This window comes from Amia ocellicauda, chromosome 7 (genome assembly GCF_036373705.1).
Source record: "Amia ocellicauda isolate fAmiCal2 chromosome 7, fAmiCal2.hap1, whole genome shotgun sequence".
In the NCBI taxonomy this organism is placed as follows: domain Eukaryota; kingdom Metazoa; phylum Chordata; class Actinopteri; order Amiiformes; family Amiidae; genus Amia; species Amia ocellicauda.
Genome location: NC_089856.1, coordinates 30,879,356 through 30,905,403, shown reverse-complemented (window position 1 = coordinate 30,905,403; position 26,048 = coordinate 30,879,356). Strand labels below are relative to the sequence as shown.

General features: G+C 40.9%; 1 protein-coding gene across 1 annotated transcript in view; it reads right to left on the bottom strand.

Annotated features, from left to right (window-relative positions):
- Window positions 1-308: 308 nt before the first annotated feature.
- sned1 (sushi, nidogen and EGF-like domains 1) overlaps window positions 309-26,048 on the bottom strand; it is a 34,313-nt gene continuing 8,573 nt past the window's right edge. Inside the window, exons 2-32 of the mRNA XM_066709150.1 lie at window positions 24,960-25,247; window positions 24,663-24,803; window positions 24,214-24,376; window positions 23,531-23,656; window positions 23,021-23,134; window positions 22,520-22,633; window positions 22,312-22,425; window positions 21,934-21,984; window positions 21,440-21,490; window positions 17,483-17,575; window positions 16,994-17,128; window positions 16,706-16,825; window positions 16,233-16,349; window positions 15,792-15,908; window positions 15,259-15,432; window positions 14,898-15,011; window positions 14,691-14,804; window positions 14,147-14,260; window positions 13,601-13,717; window positions 13,157-13,447; window positions 12,607-12,790; window positions 12,221-12,333; window positions 11,556-11,834; window positions 10,552-10,690; window positions 9,935-10,014; window positions 9,545-9,643; window positions 8,479-8,595; window positions 8,071-8,158; window positions 7,290-7,369; window positions 6,833-6,868; window positions 309-3,940 (exon numbers count right to left, since the gene is read on the bottom strand). Coding sequence (XP_066565247.1) covers window positions 6,840-6,868; window positions 7,290-7,369; window positions 8,071-8,158; window positions 8,479-8,595; window positions 9,545-9,643; window positions 9,935-10,014; window positions 10,552-10,690; window positions 11,556-11,834; window positions 12,221-12,333; window positions 12,607-12,790; window positions 13,157-13,447; window positions 13,601-13,717; window positions 14,147-14,260; window positions 14,691-14,804; window positions 14,898-15,011; window positions 15,259-15,432; window positions 15,792-15,908; window positions 16,233-16,349; window positions 16,706-16,825; window positions 16,994-17,128; window positions 17,483-17,575; window positions 21,440-21,490; window positions 21,934-21,984; window positions 22,312-22,425; window positions 22,520-22,633; window positions 23,021-23,134; window positions 23,531-23,656; window positions 24,214-24,376; window positions 24,663-24,803; window positions 24,960-25,247 — 3,876 coding nt within the window. The 3' untranslated portion in view covers window positions 309-3,940; window positions 6,833-6,839. The remainder of the gene's footprint in view (window positions 3,941-6,832; window positions 6,869-7,289; window positions 7,370-8,070; window positions 8,159-8,478; window positions 8,596-9,544; window positions 9,644-9,934; window positions 10,015-10,551; window positions 10,691-11,555; window positions 11,835-12,220; window positions 12,334-12,606; window positions 12,791-13,156; window positions 13,448-13,600; window positions 13,718-14,146; window positions 14,261-14,690; window positions 14,805-14,897; window positions 15,012-15,258; window positions 15,433-15,791; window positions 15,909-16,232; window positions 16,350-16,705; window positions 16,826-16,993; window positions 17,129-17,482; window positions 17,576-21,439; window positions 21,491-21,933; window positions 21,985-22,311; window positions 22,426-22,519; window positions 22,634-23,020; window positions 23,135-23,530; window positions 23,657-24,213; window positions 24,377-24,662; window positions 24,804-24,959; window positions 25,248-26,048) is intronic.

Genomic DNA, 26,048 nt, shown 5'->3' with positions numbered 1-26,048 from the left:
TCCTAACTTGTACAGAGCTTTCACGATAGGGACGCTTCATCTTGACATACGTCGCTGGTCTCAGACAGGTAATTTCTGGGAACACTGTTTTACAATGAGGCACCTTTGCAAGTGAATGTAATCCTGAACATATTTCTGGAAAACAACTGAAGACAGGATACTTGTATTTAATTAAAATTGCTCCCAGTTTGACTTGGAATCCAAGACAATAGACATCCAAAGTAACACTTTCTCAATGATGCAACACATATTGTTTCAGGTTTTTTTTTTTTTTCATTAAAATAAATAAAACAGCATGAGACAGATAATACATTTTAACTTTTTTATTATTAAAATATTCACCTACAAAACAGCCTATAAACACTATTTACATAATAGCTAGCACAGAGTTTAAAAAAAGAAACCATCAAGACATATCAAAACACAAAAAAAACAAAAAACACAAAACAACAACCATAAGAGATAAAGGCAGATTTAGACCAAGATATTCATTTAAGGTAGTTCCGATGAAGAGCATTAAGACTGGACTGCAATCAGTTTTTGATCGACAACATCACCTGGCTTCATCCAGTAATGTGCTTTTGCTCTGATGAAAAAACTCAACGGCAGTGTAAATTAAACAGTTCAATGTATGTTGAACCCTTTATCTGAGGTGAATTAACAGGAGTCAAATGAAAGCTACATTCTTAGGGATGAGGACCGGAGGGGACTTTAGTGTGGATAATTAATCAGGAATTTGTTATGAGACTAGGGGGAATGTTTTCTGAGACAAGATTTCCAGGAAATATACTGCCTGGCTACTCTACATCTTGTTTCTTGTCTGCACGATATCTTGTCATGTGTTCATCTAATATTTAAAGTGGCCAGATCAGAGAAGTCTCTAGTCTTTCTTTTCTGTCCACCAGAGTTTGCACCTATCTCTTCACTTTATTTTGCAATTGTATATACAGATATGTTGCAATCACTGATCTTTTGTTTTGGAGCATTTAACAAGATTTCCCTTACTGCTCCTTCACCCCCAATGCTGTGTCTCTGAAAGTGGAAGTGATGCCATTGTTAAATTAACATTACACTTCTATGTTTGGTTCGCATGTATGAAGTGACAATCATTTCTGTTTTATCAGAGCACTGTCTGTGCTTTTTGAACGTCTCCTTTCTCCATTTCACTTTCTCAGAAATATCCCTGCAGTGCTGCCCCTGCCAATCTTGCCCAGTCATGATACTGGTAGTCAACAGGCGGACCGCGGGCCAAATCTGCACCGCGAGAATAATTTTAATTAACTTATTATCATGATTTTATTTATGTATGTATGTATTGTTACATACATATAAATGTAACCGCTATGATGAACAGGTTTGTAGTTTGCTATTAGCGGGTGGGTCAAAGTTTTGATTTAATCCGGCCCAAAATCTTCTTAGTGAGGACTCCCAGACCCCGGCCCTGAATTACTCATCATCTTCGCCCTCACTTTGCAACATTAATTTTGTGCAGTGCGCAGTGGGACAACGGGGAAAATCAATCTAATAAAGACACAAAATCCTTGAAAGTGTCTATTATGTTTATCTATATGCCTACAATAATCTATACAAAATTAAAATTCAAAGTGGTCTGAAACCGCTTGATATTAATATTTACTTTTTACTTTTTTATGTTTGTACATTGTCAAATGAATGTACTAAATATAAGCAATGGGGTATATTACTAATTCACAGAATTGTGTGTGTGTGTGTTGGAAAGGGTCATTTGAAGGTGTGACCCCGCTGATGTCTGGACCTTGACCAAGAAATTTGGACCCTGATACAAAATAATTGACTACCCCTGCTGTAGTCCCCTGCAATCCTTTCAGCTGTCATCCTGTGTACTAGAGGAAAGCACACAAGGAACTGTGGAAGGTACTGGTATTTTTAATATATGAATTCTCTTTATATTTTCATACTGTAAAAGTTGAAGGACCATTTTAGAAGTGAAATAGTTTGATTTAATTAGTAATAGTTGATTTGTTGATATACAGCATTTAACTCTAATCATTATATTTTCTTTTGTAAGTCTAGATTTCCTCTCACCACAAGCCTGAGTTTTTGTTTTGTTTTTAGTATGTGGAAACCAGGAGATTAGATTTAGCCTCCTACACACATTACACATTTTATTAGATCACCTTTAAAACTTATTTATTAATTTTGTAAATCTGATTATATGTATAACCGCAAAAAATAGATTATACAAATACTATCGATTCAATACCCCACTTTTTTCTTGTTTGAAATCATTGTTACTGAACATGGACACAAGAATTGTTCTTGCGATGTTCAGGACAGACAGTACATTTACCAGCTGAAACAACAGCATCTATTAAGAAGGAACAGCTGGCTCTTAACAAATGAGGAAGACAGTGTCCACAGAGTAATATCTTGCTTTTTGAATAGCAACAGTGAAAGCACCCCAAATATTCTATTGTTTAAACATTTCCATTTTCAGCTTCACAATATGGCCAGTTTATATTGTGATTTATATGGCCTATTCTTATATTACATTGTTCTGTATTGAATTATGCTTTAGTGAGAACCTTGCATAATTGATTTGCATCAAAATTGCTGCTTGCAAACCACAGAAAAAACACAAAACAAGAAAGAAAGCTTTAAAAACATTAAATAATTCAATTGAAACTATAAGCGCTAACCTTTCCAAATATGTAAAAAGTATTAAGGTTAGTCAAATATATATGGGTTCCTTATGTATTGCTAATTTGAACCTCGCTTACTATGTTGCCCGTCTCTGTGAAAATGTTTTTAGTTTCCAAATCACATGGGTTTAAAAAATGAATGCAAAGTGACATACTTTAAGGCTATCAGTACTTTTTGAGACTAGTGATGTCCTAAAGAGCTAATTAAAATAAAATAAATGAAATCAAATAGCTAGTCAGTGGTCCTGTAATATCTGTAATATTGATCTGTGTAGGTTGCTGCAACATGTTTCCAGTATCTACTCAGGGATTCTGGAAAGTCTAATTGTGACTTTAATAATTGCCATGTTTAAATTTTTGTGTGAAATGATCACCCTGTAAATGTAACAAATGTTATGTATAACTATTATTTTTTCAATAATTTTTTGTTGTGTTCAAGTGACTTTATTTATTTATTAACTATATTGGACTATGTCTTAAGAGCAACTCCTCCAACACTTTAAGTTAAGTCTCTAATATGTCCATGCTGTAACTATCAAGATGAGATGAGTTTTTACTGAAATGTAGGCAGGTTGTAACACTATGACACTGGGGCTACGTTAAAAGAGTGATTGTGGGATCTTTACTGTCTAGAGATTGTTTTAGACCACTGGGAATCCTTCTTGAATCCTTCAATGTCTATCTATCAGTGAAATTGACTTTTAATATGAAGCGATAGGTTTCTAAAAGACACAAATTATATCAACTTATAGCTCACCCACTGTGGTTGACTGTGGTATTAGGAGCCATGTTTCTACCCTGCACCTCATAAAACCATTTGTAAAAATAGATCAGTTAATGATGGCATATATCTGTGAGAATGTCCCAGTACACATCTGATGATAGAGAATTTGAACGAGAGTACATACCCTGCAAGAAACTGGCAATACAACAAGAAAGAACAGAGAATCTGATGTAGTCCATAGGTCTAATCATTGTAACAAAGCTAACCTAGAGTTATGGCTGGCTGTGAGGATTGCCAATATTCATGGTTACTTTTCTGATATGGCTCAATGTCCAAACTTTAACAGTAAAGTTCACATCTACTGGCCATAAATTTGTCTGGAAGTCGGGTTTTCCAGATGGACCGTAGTGACTCTCATGAGATCTGAGCTCTGGCAGGAGAAGCAGGTGTTGGGGCTTCAGGGATCAGGGGTCAGGGGTAATCAAGGAAAATCAAATATGTCCATGGAGACTCAGTATATTGATGAAACAGCTTCCTAAAGAAACAGAAAATAAATCAGTTTACAAAAAAAAAAAACATTTTAGGATTTATATTCTATGACTATGCCTCAGCATTAAGCTTATGTATACAGTGAGTGAAAAAAGTATTTGATCCCCTGCTGAATTTGTACGTTTGCCCACTGACAAAGAAATGATCAGTCTATAATTTTAATGGTAGGTGTATTTTAACAGTGAGAGACAGAATAACAACATAAAAATCCAGAAAAACGCATTTCAAAAAAGTTATAAATTGATTTGCATGTTAATGAGGGAAATAAGTATTTGATCCCCTATCAATCAGCAAGATTTCTGGCTCCCAGGTGTCTTTTATACAGGTAACGAGCTGAGATTAGGAGCTTCTCTTAAAGGGAGTGCTCCTAATCTCAGCTCGTTACCTGTATAAAAGACACCTGTCCACAGAAGCAATCAATCAATCAGATTCCAAACTCTCCACCATGGCCAAGACCAAAGAGCTGTCCAAGGATGTCAGGGACAAGATTGTAGACCTACACAAGGCTGGAATGGGCTACAAGACCATCGCCAAGCAGCTTGGTGAGAAGGTGATGACAGTTATTGCGATTATTCGCAAATGGAAGAAGAACAAAATAACTGTCAGTCTCCCTCGGTCTGGGGCTCCATGCAAGATCTCACCCCGTGGAGTTTCAATGATCATGAGAACGGTGAGGAATCAGCCCAGAACTACACGGGAGGATCTTGTTAATGATCTCAAGGCAGCTGTGACCATAGTCACCAAGAAAACAATTGGTAACACACTACGCCATGAAGGACTGAAATCCTGCAGCGCCCGCAAGGTCCCCCTGCTCAAGAAAGCACATGTACAGGCCCGTCTGAAGTTTGCCAATGAACATCTGAATGATTCAGAGGAGAACTGGGTGAAAGTGTTGTGGTCAGATGAGACCAAAATCGAGCTCTTTGGCATCAACTCAACTCGCCGTGTTTGGAGGAGGAGGAATGACCCCAAGAACACCATCCCCACCGTCAAACATGGAGGTGGAAACATTATGCTTTGGGGGTATTTTTCTGCTAAGGGGACAGGACAACTGCACCGCATCAAAGGGACGATGGATGGGGCCATGTACTGTCAAATCTTGGGTGAGAACCTCCTTCCCTCAGCTAGGGCATTGAAAATGGGTCATGGATGGGTATTCCAGCATGACAATGACCCAAAACACACAGCCAAGGCAACAAAGGAGTGGCTCAAGGAGAAGCTCATTAAGGTCCTGGAGTGGCCTAGCCAGCCTCCAGACCTTAATCCCATAGAAAATCTGTGGAGGGAGCTGAAGGTTCGAGTTGCCAAACGTCAGGCTCAAAACCTTAATGACTTGGAGAGGATCTGCAAAGAGGAGTGGGACAAAATCCCTCCTGAGATGTGTGCAAACCTGGTGGCCAACTACAAGAAACGTCTGACCTCTGTGATTGCCAACAAGGGTTTTGCCACCAAGTACTAAGTCGAAGGGGTCAAATACTTATTTCCCTCATTAACATGCAAATCAATTTATAACTTTTTTGAAATGTGTTTTTCTGAATTGTTTTGTTGTTATTCTGTCTCTCACTGTTAAAATACACCTACCATTACAATTATAGACTGATCATTTCTTTGTCAGTGGGCAAACGTACAAAATCAGCAGGGGATCAAATACTTTTTTCCCTCACTGTATGTTATATTACCTTCCAAGCAAGAATGATTTTAGATGTTTATTTATTGTCCCTACATGTGCCATAACCTCTGATATATTATTTTAAAAGATAAATAAGTACACTTAAAAGGAGAAATGTGAGTTATGATGGTGATCAATTAAACCTGATCTGCGAATATTTCATTTGATGTCATTGTAACACCACCACTAGATGGCAGTGATACAATAACACCAAACATTTTCAAATTTGTTCTTTTAATTTCTAACTTTTTTGGAAAAACATTAAATATCCAGCAACTAATAAAGGGGTAACAGTAAACTAGCCTAACAAGTAAACAACAAGTAAAAACACAGCCCTAACCCAAATTGAAGTCTACCTTTACTAGGAAACCAAACTCTAACCCTAAACAACCTTCACTATGAGACCATTCCTACCTTCACTTGTATCCCTAATTAAACCTTCATGTGCCCCAAATATATATTTTTCCCATGTAGCAGAAATTATAGAATAAAATGAATGCTTGTTTTAATTTTGTATGTGCTCACAAAAGTGCTTGTTTGAGTGGTAAGTTGAATTATTCCAAACTCTAAACTAAGACCCAGGTGTGAGGTGACAGCTGGGACACATAATGTCACCCTCAATAGTTTGTGTAATAAGCTGGGTGAATGCAGAAAGAGAAAACAAACATTCACTTGGAAATTGTTTGTGTTTCCCCCCAAAAAAACTCATTGGTGACTGAGATTTTGCAGGAAGGGTTAGAAGGTGTTTCAGGATAAATGGAACTACATATACATTAACCTGTGGGATACAACTGCCTCACAATCTGGTCAGTACTTGCCCTGCTATGAGGTTGTATTAAACTTGATATAACTTGTAAAGATATTCCCAATGTTTTGAAATAGGCTGGAAGCTGCTTCTTAAGTAGCTGACTCTCTTGCTTTGACATACTTTTGGCAGCCAGCAAATTACACTGTTTCTTTCTTTATTGTCCAAAAGTAGAAACACCTAACCACAGCAAAGAAACCCTCTTTTCTTTTTCTGTGTTTTTTAGAGTGAGGGGACAAGCCTCACAGAGAAGATTTGATTGAAATTACTTTATTTAACAGTAACCGCTGAAAATGGGAAATTATTTGCAGAGATCCATTTACACTGCATTTGTTTCTATGCACGGAGAGAAACATTATTTTACAGTAGAAAGTAACTCTCAATAATAATAAAAAAAAGTTCACCTATGTTTCACTGCTGTCTATTCGTCCGTCTGTCTTCTGTAATGAAGAAAGAGAAAGATGAAAATGAGAACAAAGAACTAAAAACCGCCAATTGAAATTACCTGTCTATTATTTTTTTGTTTTTGCCTACCCTGTCTGAGCGAGAAAAGATTTTCCCTATGCTGATACAACGTTAATATGTAAAACAGCAATAGAACTAATTTGAAGTTATTGAAGTTAAAGCGGACAAAGTGTGATGCTTAATCCATCCAGATCAAGGGCTGTTTGTTCAGACTGCTGCAGTGAGTTCAAGATAGTATTTTAAAACGGGACTGAATTCGACGGATTGTACATCGAGCATGTGTGTATTAACTGCGTTTCATGAGGGGGTGTCACTTTAAATGTTGTATTTCTCATCACAGATTAATACAAAAATCTTGATTTGTGAGGTGAACTGATTTTGGTTTGAAACACTTACTGGGAGTGTTCTTCGGCAGGAGGGGCTCACAGATCTCCCTGTAACAAATGTCCTTGTGGACTTTATAGGTCCGTTTGTACCTATGGATGGGAAAGAAAGAAAAGAACATTCAGGTGCTCTCGGTTAGTATTGTGATCTGACATTATTTATGCCCTAATTCCTGATCTTCCATTTGCTTTCTGTCATTAATATTGTACACGTGGAAGCTTCAAATTGAGTTGGGAGAAAATAAGAAACCAAAGCTACACAATGTATACTGTATACATACTCTATTTTGCTGAATATGAAAACACAAGCATAAATCAAATCATACATGAACACACCCTACCAATGGACACTAAGGTTTTCAAAGTAGTTCTTCATACGGACCAACATTTTCTAATTTAGTTTTTTGAGCAGGAATATTTGGATCCACTCTATGCAGATTTAGCAGTGGAATTCAGAAGAAAATATCAGAGTTTGGGACAATTTGGAAAAAGGTGTTACTGTAACAGCAACCTCCACGAAAATAAAAATATACACCAATATTTTACATTTGAAGAAACACGTGGTGAAATATAAAGATGTATATTTTGGAACACTGCTTTAATATAGAATAAATGGGAAAAGGAAACTCTTGCATGAAGGAAATATGGCAAAAGCAGCCGAGCTAGCACCCTATAAAGGGCTCTCGTCTGTTAGTTGCAGCAGTCTGAACTGCAGTTAATAAAAGCATGTATCAACAGGTTAGCATAGCTTACAGGAGAACTGTACCCCAGTGTTTCAGACTGACTATACTCACAAATTATGGCAGATGCCGCCCTCCCAGACTGGGATGGTCTTTGTTTCAGAGTAGAGGCGGGTACAGGAATGGGGAACTCGCTGACAGACTGTAATTAAAATGACCAAAATATAAAGAGACACAGTGTGCATAGAATTACTTTGAATGGTGGTCACTGAGATGATGATGATGCTAGCATGCTGCTCCTTAAGAAATCAGAATGGAGTATTTCAGAGCTCAGTGTAAGTGACAGTGCTGGAGATATGGGAATGAAGTGCTTTGCAAAATACATCTGAGGTGACCATTTTGGCTGTTGAGGCAAAGGGCATCAGCAATGAGATGACAGTGGTGCTTCAAACAAGTCAGTTTGCAAAACAGAGTGGAGAGTATGTGTGTTTAAAGAGTACAGAGACTCCCACAGGTACTCACAGAGTTCGCACTGCCTGCCCTTGAACCCCATATTGCAGTCACAGCTGAAGGAGTCGTCTTCCTTCACACAGGTCCCTCCATTCTGGCAGGGGTTGGTCCGACAGTCCCTTGTAATCTCTGAAACGCAACAGGGAGGTGTCAGAGCCACCGTCTGATCTGAAAAGTGCAAGCCATCACCTCACATCTCAGTGCTAACTGAAGGGACATCGATTTCCACTTGGTTACTGTATTTCTCACATTAGTCCTTCATTCCACTTCCTTTATGGTCATAAAATGCCCTAGCCAAGACAGAGTGCATCATCATTCATGCAATGAGCATTATAATTTTAATACTTTTAAATCAAACCATCTAGTCAAATGGTTATTCATAACACTTATAGATAAGAGTTAAATGTATTTTAAAACAAAGTACAGGAAAAACATATTAGTCACCAAAGTATTTCAGGTTAAGAGCTGGGTTTTCTGTAAAATAAGCGCAAGAGTACTGTACTATTTACATTAACCTTATGTATCAGGTTTTTCACTGCTCCTGAGTGCAGCTCAAGCAGAGAACGGCCAAAGCTGAGGTGTTTCTGTTTCCATCTTAATGTTTCCATTCAATTAATGTTTATTGAAACTCTTAGAAAATAACATAATAGGTGCTCTCAAGTGTCTAGCGGCTTTTATTTTCTATGGCACTTATTTATGCTGTAACTGAAAAAAATAATTAATGGGCAACAGTTGCATTACGTAATCTTTGATTTTGAACCAGCCTTTTTATTAAGAGTTTACTATGGTTTGTGGAAAAATAATCCAACATGGCGGAATATTCGTTCTCTGACAAAGACCTGCTGTTTGCTTTCCAGTGGAAAAAGGAGTTTGGTTCCAAATGTTGTGGCTGTTCTTTGATATAAACTGTTGTCCACCAGGAGACATTATGCCTGAAAAATCCATTTCACATATTGCCAGAACAGGTTCTCCAGCTGAGGCCAAATACTATAAAGAGAAAATCTATTTGAGCACCCAGAGCCCCAGTGATGGCAATACTCCAGCAGTGACTATAAGCCCAGCAAAGAAAAAGGCCTACCATTTTTTTTTGTGGTCACATCCTCTGGAATTTCCAATGCAAGGTTCATTTTATTGGTGGTATCTTCTGTGCTCTCCAGCTTGATTGGAGGTTCAGGTTCTGTAAAGGGCAACAGGACTTGGGGTTCACATACAGCACAGCAGCATACATCATCTTAGCGACGCCACGCCTAAAGGTGGCCAGTGCAAGAGCTTCCAACCTCTTGGTCAATTGCTGAAAGTACGCGAAATAGAAACCACCAATAGTCGAGATCAAATGGCAAGTTAAGGAATGGTGTTTTACAGTTCTGTTCTTTTTAGAGACAAGCACAACCTGCCCCAGGAGTTACAAAACAGTGTTTCAACACTAAAGAATTTCCATGGCTTGCAAAGCACTGGGCCGCATACATACTGGCACGGTGCGTGATGGTCTTCTGCAGGTTAGTGAACCTGGCTGTGATCCTCCCCCTGCCATCAATCAGCTCCGTGTATCTGACGGAGAACATGAAATAGTTACAGTGCACTGTATGTTTAATTATCATTATTTTTACATCAGTTAATGCAGTGTTTCCCAAACAGTTTTTCAGCATGCATGGACAGGTGATTCACAGAATTCTTGAAGTTATTTAAAATACATATGTTCCTGACACAATTAAGCAATGGTTGAGGTGCCACAAAACAGTTAATTAGGTGTGGCTTATTGTATTACATCAATAGGTTACCTGCATAATTTTAGGCCCGATCAACAGTTTCAAGCTAGGCTCAAGAAAATTTACTCCTGATGCAGTTATCTCAAGTTAAAGCAACCCTAACCTTAACGACTCTAATCCTAATACTAGCCCATATCAAACTCTAACCCTATTTATTTTTTAAGATTATAGTGGGGTGGACAACTGGAAGGGGCTGATGTGTCTCAATATTTTATGTGAAGTAAGTGTAACTTAAGCTTGGAAAAGGTTATGAAACTATTTTTGTTTATTGTGCTGAAACCTTGACCATGACCCTTGTAGGGCCCCAGCACCAGTGTACCTGGGTAGCTCCTCCACAGCATCGCGGTCAGCAGTGAGTGCCACTTGGTGCTGCAGGGTGGGCGTTCGACGGCTCAGCTGTGACCCTCGGCTCGCGGATCCAGGCCTCTCTCTCCTCGTAGGTCTCTCTTCTGACAGCACTGCCTCAACAGCCAGGACGCCAGAAGATTTGTGAAAGATATAAAGGTGAAGATTTCTTAAAAGTTCTTGCTGCTGGAAGTTGTTGTATGTTAGAAAACGATGGAGAGACATCTATCAAGAATGGTTCTTCAGAAAACAACCCTTTTAAGTCCAGTAATAAGCAGCACGTAACTTCACACCAGGGCTCGGAGACAAAAATCTGTGCTTAAGTGTTAATCATGAGGCATCAATGCAGAAAGGGAAAATGCCAAATTAAGTGACATTTCCAGGTAAGAGAGTGTGAGAGATGAGAAAGACCCCATTGTTAAAACTGAAAAAGCAAAGGAGTTATGCCAATGACTCACAGTTTTGCCAATAACTGACGAGGGTGTAATGACAGCCTTACACAGGTTATTACATGGGGTTACTAAACATGAATCGGAGAAGGCTGAAAGCATGTACAGACATATGGTTAATTCAAGGATATTTTCTGCCAAGTCTTTCTAGCCATAGATTAAAGAAGGGAACCTTTTGAACATCATCAGTTGCGTTAATAAATAAATATGCTTTTGCATACAGATATTTTTATGTGATTTATTTTTGTGAAGTGTTTCAGAAAACTGGATCAAAGTGTGGAAAAATGTTTCACAGCTTGTAGCAAGACACACAGAGCTGCAGCACAAGAGTAGCCAGGCTATAAGATATGATCATGGTCCATGAAGAGTGGGTGTAAAATAAATTAGTGAATCTAAGGAGCATACACTGGAATTTGACTGGTAATGAACAGACTATTTGAGGAATGGCTTGAGGAAAATCAGTATTGGAACGTGGTGATTTTGGCACCCCTGCTTTATAGCATGCAATTGTGATGAAGCAGGCACTCACGGGTTGTGATGGCAAGGAACTGGGGCAGGCTGTGAATCGGCTTGTGGTCGGTGTTGCGGACAGCAGTGAGAGACAGCAGGTACTGCTGACCTGGAGCCAGGTCTCGCACTGTGTAGACACTTATCTTCCCATTGGGCAGATAGCGGCTCTTCGTGCTGAGCCCCTGTGTGACATTAACCACATAGCCGTCTAGTGAGCCTTGGGGAGGCCGGTCCCAGGTAATCTGAGCTGCAGTCGTGGTGACAAAGGCCAGTGACAGGTTTTGAGGAGAGAGGGGTCCTGCCGACAAACGCAAAATGGAATCAACATCAAACAAGTGCTCTGATATTAACAGATATCACTTCCTCTACACTCCAGTCTTTTCAGTGACAAGCAAGACATTTCTCTTCCAGTTAATCAAATTACCATGATCCTATGAATGCTATAAAGCAAACAAACAAACAAAAATATTTTCCTACATTGCCTTATGCAGTATGAAGAGTCTGATGAGATGGGAGACAACCATACCAAGTCATTAAAAAATAAATAAATTATACATCTCTCTCTCTCTCTCTATCTATCTATATCTATATATATATATATATATATATATATATAATGTATATATATGTATCTGTAGCCCAGAGCAGACATGCTAATGTGGGCGGAGCCTGTGGGTGACGTACTGGTCCACACTTGGAGAGGCCCGGCAGAGTGGCTGGTAGAGGGCAGCTCAGCTGGATTAATTCCACTCTGCATCAGCACGTCCAAGGTGTACATCTGACCTGGCTGCAGTGAACTGAGTGGAGGATGAAAAATACAAAAACAAACAGGTCAGTGAACCTGCAACAAAACCAAGAACACTACAGGTAAAAGATTTGAAAGCAGCAAATAATAACAAAGGAAAACAATGAATTTGCTCCAGGTGACCATGATATTGCTCACTTACCCCCAGTTGTCGTATAGCCCCTTTACTTAAACACATTATGGCTACCTGGAGCGATTAAATGTCTCTTCTTTACAATTGTCTGACCTCAACCCCACTCCCGAGCCCCCAGTTAAAACTGGTCACCTGAAGCTGTACTGTGTTGCACTGGTGTTGAGCAGCGCAGTCCTCGGCCCAGTGCCATCAGAGGGGGTGAGAGAGACACGCACCTGGCTGACTGCAGAGTGCCAGGTGGGCGGCAAGCCCCACTGCAGCCACACCTGAGAGGAGGACACGTTGGCCACTCGGAACTGCTCTGCTCTGCGGGGCCCTGGAAAGCATAGAGAGCTGGCTCTAACATAATGCCTTTATGCTGTTTTAAGAATGTTTACATTATAACTTTTATTTTGTGTATCCCCTGGCACCCATATGCTGTAGCAAGTCAGCACTGTGATCTACAATATGGCCTTTAAAATATGTAAGAATTTACATATTTGCAGAAGAAAGAACAGTAACAGGTTGTAATACTTTTATTAAATTGTGGCCTCTTCCAACTTAATCATGAGGTGGTTTCATCCATTTAATCAGGCTTACCATTCTAAATGATGTATTTTTAAGTAGAGAAATAGACCAGCCCTCCACCTCTACCCTGTTGGGATAAAAGGCTATGAGAGAGCAGGCTGAGGTGATCACTCACGGGTGCGTATGAGAGTGACAGCCGGCAGACTGATGTCATTGTTGTTGCTGGTGTTGCGCTTGACAGAGAAGACAGAGATGTTGTAGAGCTGCCCGGGCAGGAGAGACCGGAGCAGGTGGGTGGAGAATTGCTTGTCCAGGAAGTCAGTTCTGCGGACTTTTGTTCCCACGGGTATATAAGTGATGGCGAATCCACTGATGAGCTCCTGGGTGCTGTCAGGAGAGTGCCAGCGTAGCTCCACCTCATTCTCCTCTACACGGGTTACCCGCAAGTTTGCTGGGGGCATCAGCTCTGTGGGCACAGACCCAGACAAACATGTGCCATCAACACTTTTGGAGTGGAGGCTATTGTGAGTCAAGCACTCACTTCACCAGACTCAATATGGGAAATTACAATTACATTTTGTTTTTGAAATGAAATAAACATTTGATGACCAATCCTTACCTTTCTCACAGTGTCTTCCAGTGTGTCCTGCTCTACAGGTGCATATATAATTCCCTTTCCAGTCCTTGCGGCAATACCCCCTACTCCCACAGGGTTGCATCATGCATGGGTCGTCCACTAGGGGGAGACAGAGACCAGCAGTGTAAATGGGAAGATCAATGGATAGCCGATAAGCGTGATATTTTGTGACTGACAATTTGCGGCCCATTTAATGTAGTGGTAAGGGCTATCCACTAGGGGGGAGACAGAGACCAGCAAAAGCAGGTAAAAGGTCTCACTGTAAAAAGTAATAAAATAAAACTGTCAATGACAATATAACATTTAATGATTTTTATGAAAAGGTACAGGAGGTTTTAGGCAAACGGCTTCGTTCACGTGGTGTAGTGTGGTGAGTTTAATGATGTGTAATATGCAATTCTTTCATTGCTAGTGTACAAAAGGGCTGCCAAGCAATTGCTCATAAAATCTACGTGAAGTAATTGCCACATTTTAAGAAAGGGATTAGGCACTGGCAGCATAGTTTGTGGCACTGTGTGTTTTTTGTACCTGTCTGACAGCGGTCTCCTATGAAACCCTCCTGGCACACACAGAGGTGGCTGCCTCTGTACCCTCGACACACCCCACCATTTAAACAAGGGTTTGATTCACATCCGTCCAACTCTGAAATCACAAAACGCAACACATCAGCACACATAGCAATGTACAATTGATACCATAAAGGCAGAAGTATTGGTTTTAGTAGTAGTATCACTTTGCATACTGTTGAACTGTATATGTACTTGGTGATAATGAGAAGAGTAAAGGAAAGTCTTCTACACCAGCAGTCAATAATCTGAAAACAATGTGTGCTTCATTGAAAATTGCAGAATCACAAAGGTGGAACCCAGAACATACTGAATTCCAGATTTGCCTTCTGAAAACTATTAACATAGTGGAGAGACTGATTGTGCATTCCTGGTTAGGGCTGTATAACTGAGCATGTGTTGCCTGAGGACGTTTGCTAATTGTCTGTGGTAGGGGATTCTCATTGAACACAGCAAGGCAATCTCTGTTTGTTATTCTGATATTGACAGGCTTGACGATTACCCACCCGTCTCACAGTCCTGGCCAGTGAAGCCTCGGGGACAGTGACAGAAGTAGAACCCTGGCTGGTCCACACAGCTCCCCCCGTGCTTACAGGGCTCGGACAGGCACTCGTTTACGTCTGAGAGACGACACAAGACGGGCATTGGAACTCAGCATGGAGATCAGAGCGGGGTGAGGAGACTCATTCATAGGGAGAAAAGTGGGCTTTTACCTGTTTCACATCTTGCTCCAGTGAACCCTTCTTCGCACTCACACAAATAGAGAGCCACTCGATCTCGGCATGTGCCACCATTCAGGCAGGGCTGGGACAGGCACTCGTTGATTTCTGGGAAATGTGGCACAAAACCAGGTTACAGCTATAGGCGTAGGTTTAGGTATCATATTTATGAGGTGTCCGGATGAAAGGCTCAAGAACTAGGCAACTCCCATCCTGTGCACCATACAGTTATGGGTCGAAGTCTGAACACCCACAGCACATACAATGGAAAAATACATTACAGCCTACTAGATTACTAGAGTGCCCTAGAGTGCTCAGCTTTTACCATGCTGTGCGAGAGAGCTGTGCCTCTTACCCTCACAGACGGGGGGCTGGCTCCAGGCCCCCTGACTGCCACAGATGCTGTGTGTGGCCCGGGGCAGCGGGGTGTATCCTGTGTGGCAGGTGTACAGGGCAGTGGAGCCGGGCTGAGTTGAAGAGAACTGGACGTCAGCATGCTTCACCTGCATAGGTGGCCCACAGTCCAGCTCTATAACCAAACAGTAGCACCATCAAACACTCTGACAGCCTTCTAGAGATACACCAGTTATTGTCTATGCAACAATTCAGTTCATTTATTTAGTATCATCCAGTCATTCTTTATTAATTGTTTAGACTAAGTATATCCATAATTTGGTTTCACTGTCTGCTAGGTAAGAAGAACATATCAGGCAGGTGTAAAGAAAATAAAACAAAATATATACAGTATATAAAACACTAATCAACATCAGAAACCTAACCATCAAAACCAAAATGCACAATCCGATCCATGCAGACTACTGTTTCACTAAGCTTTAGGGATAATACAGTAATGCACAAGAGCAGCTTGTTCTAAAACTGAGCCCCTACCATTCTCACAGTGTCTCCCACTGAAGTCTTCAGCACACTCGCACTTGTACTTCCCAATGTAGTGGAAACAGGTCCCTCCATTCAAACACGGGCTGGATGAGCATGGGTCTGGCTTTCCTGTGACAAACAGTGGAGAGTTGAGCTCCTTTCGCTACTATGGAAAGCAGGTGATTCTGTGGGAGAGACTTGACTGGATTCTGTAAGTCTGAATATGATACAAGCTTAGCTCAAGCCGCATTGGCATTGCACAGTACATGTTTATTTTTTAAGGAAGGCTCAATATCAGCTAGTGACAACGTAATGGAAACAATTAAGGAAGAAAGGAAGTGTTGAGGCCTAGTTTAATTCACTTACTGCTGTACCAAAGAGCTTTCGGAGAGAACTGAGGCATAGATGCCAGGCAGTGTGTATCAGGCGTAGCAAAGTAGGAGGTGCACTCACCGATCTCACAGTGTTTCCCAGTGAACCTATAGGGACAGACGCAACGATAGCCCCCTCCTTCCTCCCGACAGGAGCCCCCATTCCGGCAGGGGCTGGATGCGCAGACGCTCAGCCTGACTGAGAGGAGACGGGGAGACATCATTCCAGCAGAACACTCTCCTTCACAGCAGCAGGTGGGAGAATATCTCTAAACCCAGCTCTGACAAAAGGACTCAATTATGGTCTTTCTCTTCCACAGTGTGGCTTGAGTAAGTGACATATGAGATAATGCTTCTCAAGTCTAGAATAGTAGCAGTGTCTTTTGTGTGATAAACCTGACTGTGCTGCTATGCAACCTATAAACTGTTATGGGTTGAAAGTCAACTGAACTTCTAACAGGTGATCTTTGTGGAAAAGTATGCCTCTTAGTAATTTTTTTGTGGAATTCCTTTGACTTTGTAAGTGGCAGTTGACATGAACAATGCAGGCCTTACCTTTCTCACAGTGTTTTCCGCGGTAGCCACGCTTGCACTCACACGCATATCCCCCATCCCGCTCATAGCACAGGCCACCGTGTAAGCAGGGCGAGGAGTCACAGACTGATCGGGGCTGTACTGAAAAACACGCCCACAAAAATGACTGTTTTCCACAACATGAGGCAGTGAATATCGGCATCTTTCCTTCATTGGAAATGTTAAAATATAATGTTATAATCGCATCTAATCTTAGCTTGTTATTACCGAGCTTCTTTTCAGGCTCTTCATTTTGTTATGCTTCCTTACCATAGGAATATAAGTCTTTGGGGTCCGTCTCGGCCACAGCAGTTTGGCAGGTGCACAGGTAGGTTCCCCCATACTCTAAACATGGACCCCCATCTGGACAGGGTCTGTTGGTACTGCAGGGAGTCTGAGTGACCTCTAGAAGACAGACAGAATGGTATGAAACTTTCTATATCACTGACAAAGTTCAAGGAAATCTTCATCAGTATATTGGGACCTAGGTTTAGCTTTCTCAAACTTTAATTTATCTAGTACTAAATAGTAGTAAATGTAACCATATAAGTGCTACCTCCAATTATTGGCCTAGCCCAATCCAAAATGTAATCATCATTTCATCCCTACACTTAAGTTTTGTATATATTTGAGCTATATTAGTCAAAACCCAGGATCTATTTACACTGCTGTTGCTATATTAAATAGAAGTCAGGAGTGGGTGTACATTTGAAAATTGAAAATATTTTGTAATTGGGGGTGTCCTCTATAATCACTCACCAAATTGGCAGAAGTCTCCAGTGTAGCCTGCTGGGCATGCACAGGTGGCATTGGGGTCTATACAGGATCCTCCATTTTGGCAGGGACACACTTCTGCAAAGAGAACAGAACAGTGCTGAAGACCTGGCACCTGTCATGCACCTGTCAATCACACCTATGATTACTAGTGTTGCCATATAACTGCAAGTTACAGTTGGCACGAACCATTCTGAATTATACTAGGACCAACCAAGCTATCACCATTCCCATTCGCAATGAGAAAGCACATCAAAGGATGTGAGGAAGTCCATTCACTTCTGCCTCAAAATAACCCAAACTACATTAAAAAAAAACGTTCTGAAGTTATAATATGAATTATATAAAGGTCTCAAATTCCAGGAGACTTAAAATCTGTTATCAATTAGCATCCTATAATTTTATGTGGAAGGCTGTCAGTTCTATTAAAGATTTAAAGTTATGTCCCTTGGCTAAATAAGGCATAGTCTTGTATGATTATTTCCAGAGCTCACCTTTACAAACCAAGAGCATATTCATGTTTATCAGTAACATTTGATTAATCTTGACAAGCTCAGACAAATACTTTTGTGATCAGCTTTTCTTGTGATTACAGATCATGCACATAATGGTTCCTTGTTCTGTATGATAAGCTAAGACCACTGGACTGACAGATTTCTGTAAATTAGTTCCTTTTCCTGGTGCCAGTAGTATATCTGAGGACATCGCAGTATTTGGCTCCAGGGCTAGTTTATTGGAGAGGTATCTGAATTTCTTCTAGGAAAAAGGGAAGGTTGAAGGAACAGTCCAACAACCACAAAATGACACATATTATTTAAGACGTGCTAAAAACAAGAAGAATGCTTAAGAATAAGAATACTTAAGCAAGTACGACATGTATTTATTGGTGGTGAATATCTGGAAGTGTTTTCTTCAAAAAATAAATAAAGAAGTAGACTGGACTAGAACTATTATATGTGCCCTCCATCATCTGCAGAATGTTACAGCTCAAAACTAAAACTTCAACGCAAATTGAAAGTGCACTTTTGTTTTCTTCTCAACAGCCATAATTACTGAATTAGATCAAAGGAAACTGCTGTATCAATGTTAAACGTTTTCCTTTTGAAGTTGGGGATCTACATGAGGATATTGTTTTGCTGAGAATATAGAACATGTTTTTTGATAAAATGTATAGCCTGGAGCAATTAACAGATTGGTCGTTCACTGGATGCACATTAATTTCAGTCTGTAAAGGCTTTTCTTTGATCTTGCAGCCGATTAAATGGTTGTGGGCCCGGCCTGTGCAAAGCTACCTTTTCTGTCTTGGAATACTGTACATGTTTTTCCATTGCGCTTTCCAAGTGAGCAATGCAGGAAGGTATTCAGCAGATTTAAGAGAGCCTATATAACTGCTGATAGCTATTTCAGCTCACAGCTGAATAGTGTAAATTTGCAATGGCTCACAGGCTAGTAAAAGCTTGAAAAACTCACACCAGATTGCTTCAACAGATGAATGAATGGAAAGCCCAACAGATAAATACAACAAACTAAAATACTGCAAAAAATTATAATAACAACAATAACAACAGTAATATATGAATCAAGATGTGAGAATTCCTCCTAAAACAGTATATTGATAACTGTAAACACAATGATGATAAAATACTGCTATTCTTCATTTTTATAATCAGAACAAAGTTTATTTCCCATTGTGGGAAGTTTAAAATATAGTTATTTTATATTTAAAAAGTTATTATTATTATTATTATTATTATTATTATTATTATTATTATTATTATTATTATACCACCAATCTGGAATAACTCCAAAAGTTGGCCTGTTCACCAAATAAAAAATAAAACATCTTAAGTCTAGACATGCATTTCCTCTTGATGGTGAACTAATTAAATGAGCTATAAAACAATTATTTACAGCATCAAGCGATTGCAATTCTTGTGATATCCTATTAACTTGGCTATCCCCAATAATGACTATAATAAAAGTACGCTTTTATAACACCCACACAGGAATTTCAGATGGCATCTTCCAGATAAGAGTTAGTCTGAATCCAGAATACCCATAGTGTCAGACCTTGGTTAATCAATTCACATTTGTACTGAGGAACTTTACATGCAACAATTCTACATTGTAAGCATGACCATAAATAACTCTTCTACCTCTATCTAAACTAAAGACAAAACAATGTCACCTTGACAGTAACCAGGTGAGCAGGTGCAGTTGTAGTGTCCGGGCCAGATGTAGTGACAGATCTGTTGAGTAGGGCAACCCACCCCATCACATGACCGTGAGATACACTACCATTCAAAAGTTTGGGGTCACTTAGAAATGTCCTTGTTTTTGAAAGAAAGGTGAATGTTTTGTGCATTAAAATAACATCAAATTGATCAGGAATACAGTGTAGACATTGTTAATGTTGTAAATGACTATTGTAGCTGGAAACGGCTGATTTGTAATTGAATACCTACATAGGCGTACAGAGGCCCATTATCAGCAACCATCAGTCCTATGTTCCAATGACACGTTGTGTTTGCTAATCCAAGTTTATCATTTTAAAAACTCTTAGAAAACCATTCATTAGAAAACCCTTTAGCAATTATGTTAGCACAGCTGAAAACTGACGTGCTGATTAAAGAAGCAATAAAACTGGCCTTCTTTAGACTAGTTGAGTATCTGGAGCGTCAGCAATTGTGGGTTCAGTTACAGGCTCAAAATGGCCAGAAACAAGAACTTTCTTCTGAAACTCATCAGTCTACTCTTGTTCTGAGAAATGAAGGCTATTCCATGCCAGAAATTGCCAAGAAACTGAAGATCTCGTACAATGCTGTGTACTACTCCCTTCACAGAACAGCGCAAACTGTCTCTAACCAGAATAGAAAGAGGAGTGGGAGGCCCTGGTGCACAATTGAGCAAGAGGACAAATACATTAGAGTGTCTAGTTTGAGAAACAGACACCTCAGAGGCCCTCAACTGGCAGCTTCATTAAATAGTACCCGCAAAACGCCAGTCTCAACGTCAACAGTGGCCTTCTAGGCAGAGTTGCAAAGAAAAAGCCTCAGACTGGCCAATAAAAATAAAAGATTAAAATGAGCAAAAGAACACAGACACTGGACAGAGGAAGATTGGAAAAAAGTGTGACACACATACCAAATGAAAAGATGCTGGAGGAGTGCTTGACGCCTTCTGTCAATCATGGTGGAGGCAATGTGATGGTCTGGGGGTGCTTTGGTGGTGGTAAAGTGGGAGATTTGTACAGGGTAAAAGGGATCTTGAAGAAGGAAGGCTATCACTCCATATTGAGTGCCATACCCTGTGGAAGGCGCTTGATTGGAGCCAATTTCCTCCTACAACAGGACAATGACCCAAAGCACAGCTCCAAACTATGCAAGAACTATTTAGGGAAGAAGCAGTCAGCTGGTACTCTGTCTATAATGGAGTGGCCAGCACAGTCACCGGGTCTCAACCCTATTGAGCTGTTGTGGGAGCAGCTTGACCGTATGTATGTAAGAAGTGACCATCAAGCCAATCCAACTTGTGGGAGGTGCTTCAGGAAGCATGGGGTGAAATCTCTTCAGATTACCTATTCATTTTGCTATATTTCCTATTAAAACTAATTTCCTGTATGTTTTCATGGAAAACAAGGACATTTCTAAGTGACCCCAAACTTTTGAACAGTAGTGTATATTGGTAAAATGTTCTGTCAGAAAGTGTGCGACACGTTTGGATAGGAGTTTGAACGGCATAATATAGCTCTACTTTAAAAATAAAAGAAAAAAAAACACTTTCAGCACCAGAATTTAATTTTAAATTGTAACAACAAAAACATGTACCTTCTCCATCTGCAGAGAAAACAATCTGAAGTTAATATGAATCCACAGGCAAGATGTGGGATTTTGCAAAACCATGCCCTTATCTCTACTGTTGCAAAAGAAAGAAAAACATTACCTGTTGGTTTCTCAGTCGCATTCAGTGAGGAATTGGTCTGTTCGGACAAATCTGGAAAAGAGAAATCCAGATAGAGTCAAAATAGAAACAACAGTATTTTCATTTGGCAGAGTGTGTTTCTGAGGGAAGGCAAGAATACCAAAGCAGAGAATGAATATCCCATGAAGTGTGTTTGGATATTGTCTGATTCCAGTATATGGGAAGATAGTTTGCATTCGAAACCTAACCATCATGTTCTTCAGGAATTAGGCCTGACAAGGAATTCTACTACTTGCATCACCAGCCGCTACCTGCCATGTATTCTTAGTGCTTCAATATCCTGTACAGATCCGAGACTCAAAACCAGACTGCAGACTTTCTCATGCATTTGCAAAAGGTGGGGGTGGAAGGAAACTTGCAGATTCTTTAGCCATACTCATCCCTGAGCTGTTTGTTTAAGACACAACATGTTTACAAAGTCTGCTTTTAAGAAATGGAAAAGAAAATATACTTACCTATTGGTTTGTCTATGTCTGTGAATGTGGAATTTCTCTGTGTGGAAAGATCTGTAAGGAGGGGGGAGAAGGTTAAAAAACTGGACCTTCCAAATTCCATTACAATTAGTGCTGCGGATGTGGTCTAGGAGATTCTGTAATATGACATAATTGCATTAACCTTCAAACAATCTTATACGAAACCCATTAAATGTATTATCCCATAACTGTATCCCTAATTACAACCCAACATGACACAGTCCATCTTTCAATCTAGTCCTAACCTAACAATCAGGGTGATATTTGAATTGGATCAATTTGTTAATCTCACATGCTGAGCATTGGAAGTCCTGGGCAGCAAATTCTGTGGAAAAGTATAACTGTGCAACTTTCTCCCACCTGTTTCACAGTGCCTCCCACTGTAAGGAGCAGGGCACACGCAGGTGTAGTTGTTCACCAGGTCGATGCATTCGCCTCCATTCAGACATGGCTGGGACTCACACTCATTGATATCTGGATGAGAAGACAATGCATACAGTCACGGCAGAAAGGCAAGGAAATTCTTTCGACTCAGCGCCAGAAGGTGGGTCAGAGTTGACTTGCTCACCTGTCTCACAGACTGTCCCCCTGAAGCCTGGCTCACACAGGCAGGTGAAATTGCCCGCCCCTTGGATACACTGCCCACCATTTCCGCATGGATTCCCAGCACACTCATCAAGGTCTGTGGGCAGCACAAGCAAGGGGTTATTGTGTGATGCATCAGTCACAGTGCTGTGCTGCACTGGCATGGAAACTTAAACAGCAATGGGTTTATAATTGCCATGAACTGTCTCCAACATACCAAAAGAAGAAAAAACTAAAAACCTACTAATAAATTAAGTTAATCCACATAGTTGGTTTTGCCTTTTATTTTAGGTGCTTGTATGGAAGTCTGGGACACGTGGGTCTAAACAGATAACAGACATGGTGGTCAAAAGTAGTGACACAAGATAATAACAGCTCAATTGAAAGGGTGGCTTAAAGAGACTGTCACAAGTAAATCCAGGGAGCACTGATGCTGCTGAATGAAAACAGTGTGATAAAGTGCAGGTTGCAGATGGTGTCACACCTGTCTCACAAAGAAATCCTGTGAACGCAGGGAGGCAGAGACAGGTGAAGTTGTTCTGCCTGTCGATGCAGGTGCCTCCGTTCTGACAGGGATAGGAGGAGCACTCATTGACATCTGAGGGAGAGAAGTGGCATCCTGTAACCTTGCCATTCATGCCTCACCCAAACTGACCATTGTTTACATAGTGACCTGAGCTGGGCCCATATTATATATATATAAATTTAATAGAAGATACAATGTCTTTATGGGATACAAAGCAATCACTTATCAGATATCAGAAATCAACAGATATCAGAAATGGTTACAAGACAACAGTGAACCTGTAGCAGGTAGAACTGTAGTAATATTAATAGATTTTTAATTTAATTTTCTTAAACAGGTTGTAACAATGCAATATTCAACAGTGTGCACTGCTCTTGTGTAGTCCCAATGCATTATCAATAACTGAATGGGCTGTGCTATACAGTTACGGCAAATCATTTTGGGTCCTAAGAACAAAATCCAACAGACCTATGTGACATCTCCTGCCAGTGAAGCCTGCAAGACAGGAGCAGGTGAAGGATGGGTTGCCAGTGATGCAGTCGTCGATACAGCGCCCTCCATTCACACAGGGACGCAGGTTCTGGCACACAGAGGCTGGGGAAAAATAGATATATTCACTTACACACATAAGAACAAGTGAAGGGTAGCCCACAACAGGAAGCTTTTCTGGCCGTCTTAGCCCTCCATCTGCTAATGCCTCATTGCTCTGACAACCACGCCAAGCCATTTAAACAAGCATTACTTTGATGGCATCTTTACATGGTCTTTAAACTCGCATTCAAATGCTATAATCCTTTCCTTCTCTCTTTTGATAGTCAAAATATTTGTATACCCCCGAAAGAACCATGAATGAACATGTAAAATATTGTGCTGAAGACTTCAAATGGAAATCTAGTAGAATCATCTAAAAAAAACATAAACTTATTGTTAAGTAATTGCCTTATTTTGCAATGTATCCATATAATGATGTTTGGTAAGAAGGAGTTCATCAATAAACAGGAAACATAAAACTTCCAAATCAGAAGTAGTTTGTACATGCATTAAAAGTACCATCTCCATACTGTCCTATTTTATATCTTGACCAGAAGCCCATGTATCGCTGCCATGCTTGCCCTGTGGCGTGGCCCTGCACAGATTCTGTGATTTCATACCTGAGTCATTGCAGCCGCCCACCTGCACCTGGGCGTCATCGATGCGGAAGACCCATCGTCCAGGAATGCCAACATTGGTGGTCTCTTCCACGTCCACCACGTCCTCTGTGCGGGAGCCTGGGATGTTGAAATAGCGCCTCCCATCACCTGCGTTGAAGCCTGCCTGGGAACAGAACAGGGGGGCTCACACGAAGGGACAGGAAACTCTCGACCATGACTTGTGGTAGAATGAGGAAATAATGCCATTGTCTCTGGTCCCATGTTCAAAACCAGTGCACCTTCACCGTCTCAGTCAGTTCTTCTGCTGCCTGAAGGTAAGGAAGTGATTAAACTGCAAACTGATTTGTTCTGTGACTGAATGTGTCCGCCTATTTATGTGTAGCGTAGCCCACCTACAGTGAAGTATGAGGGGAACCTTGTCAGATGTGGTGATGGTGTACAGACCCTACCTGTGCCGCAATTCCTCCCAGTCCAGCCAGGTCCCCCCCGCTGCTGGCATGCATGCCGGTGGTCCAAGTGATGTGGTGGTACTGGAAGATGGTGAAGGATAGCTCTCCGTCCGTGATCAGAACCACCTGAAAAGTGTTCACCTGTGGACCACAAAGTATCATCTCACATACAACTGTACTCAACGTCCTATGGCATATTAGAGAATGGAGCAGAAATAAGAGTTTCTCTCCAACATTTAATAACAAGGTTTATTTGATTGTGGTTTTAGAGCTGTAGGACAACAACAGAAATGTTACCGGTGTGAAGGAGCTACCCCCAAAGAAAGTGACCATATGCCAGGTTGCAATCAGGACCCAGGAGGTGCTGAATGCAGGGAACTCTGGGAAATAGCGGTGCACATCGTCAGTAGCTCTCTGCAGGAGAGTGGGGTCCTTGCTCTCACGGTAGAAGACCTCCCCTGCCCGCCGGTTATCCACATCCGCCCAGAATGGAGCTACGACCCGGCGATCCCCGGCGATGGGGAATGCCACTGGAGTGAACTGGGACACTTCCCTCAAGAAGGACACCAGCCCATTGTTGTTCACCTAGGGAAGCACACACACATCATGTTTTCATTCAAATTAATTCAAAGCTCACATTCAATTTGTTGATAAATAGTTGCTCCAAAAACTCTTCCACAGTATTTAGAAAATACAGCTCTTAATGCACCAATAATGGTCTGTTCCCTTCATCCTAAATGTAAATCTCTCCTGAGTAAGACTCTCTCAGTTCCAATCAACAGTCTAGAAATAGAACTACTGTTCTAGTACCTACCATCCACCAAGCATTTACATGATCTCCTTATTTAATAATGTCCATTATGACACACTAGCTTTATTGCTGAGTAACAACAACCCTTTTCTCATTTCTAAGTCCCAAATGTAGGGAATGATTGAAGAGAAATACGGACAGACAAAACGCCATCCCTGCTAGTGTGCTTGGGCACTGGTGTGTGCTGGCTTCAGGTTTTGGAGCGGAAGGGTAGGAGCCTGCGAGGAGGAATGATAACAGGCCACATGAAAACTGGCCTGCTTCTGCTCTGTGAGCTGCTGTGTGCCAGGCCGGAGCGCATGTCCAGGTCAATTACATTCCACAGCCCTGGGCACGCAGAGAGCAGAGGAGGACTGTGCTTCTGTGGTGAGAGTGGGGGGGCTGTGTGCCGAGCGAAAGACTTTGTCCCCAGAGTCCTAGAATGTCTGTGGAGCATTCAGCTGAATCACTGGATATTTTTCTGGGATTTACCCAGCAGATAAACCTTCCCAGAGCCTCATCTATCCCTGCTTGCTAAGCACAAATATCAAGGCCCAGTCGAGATCCCATAATGTGTGATGGTGGATCTGTACTCA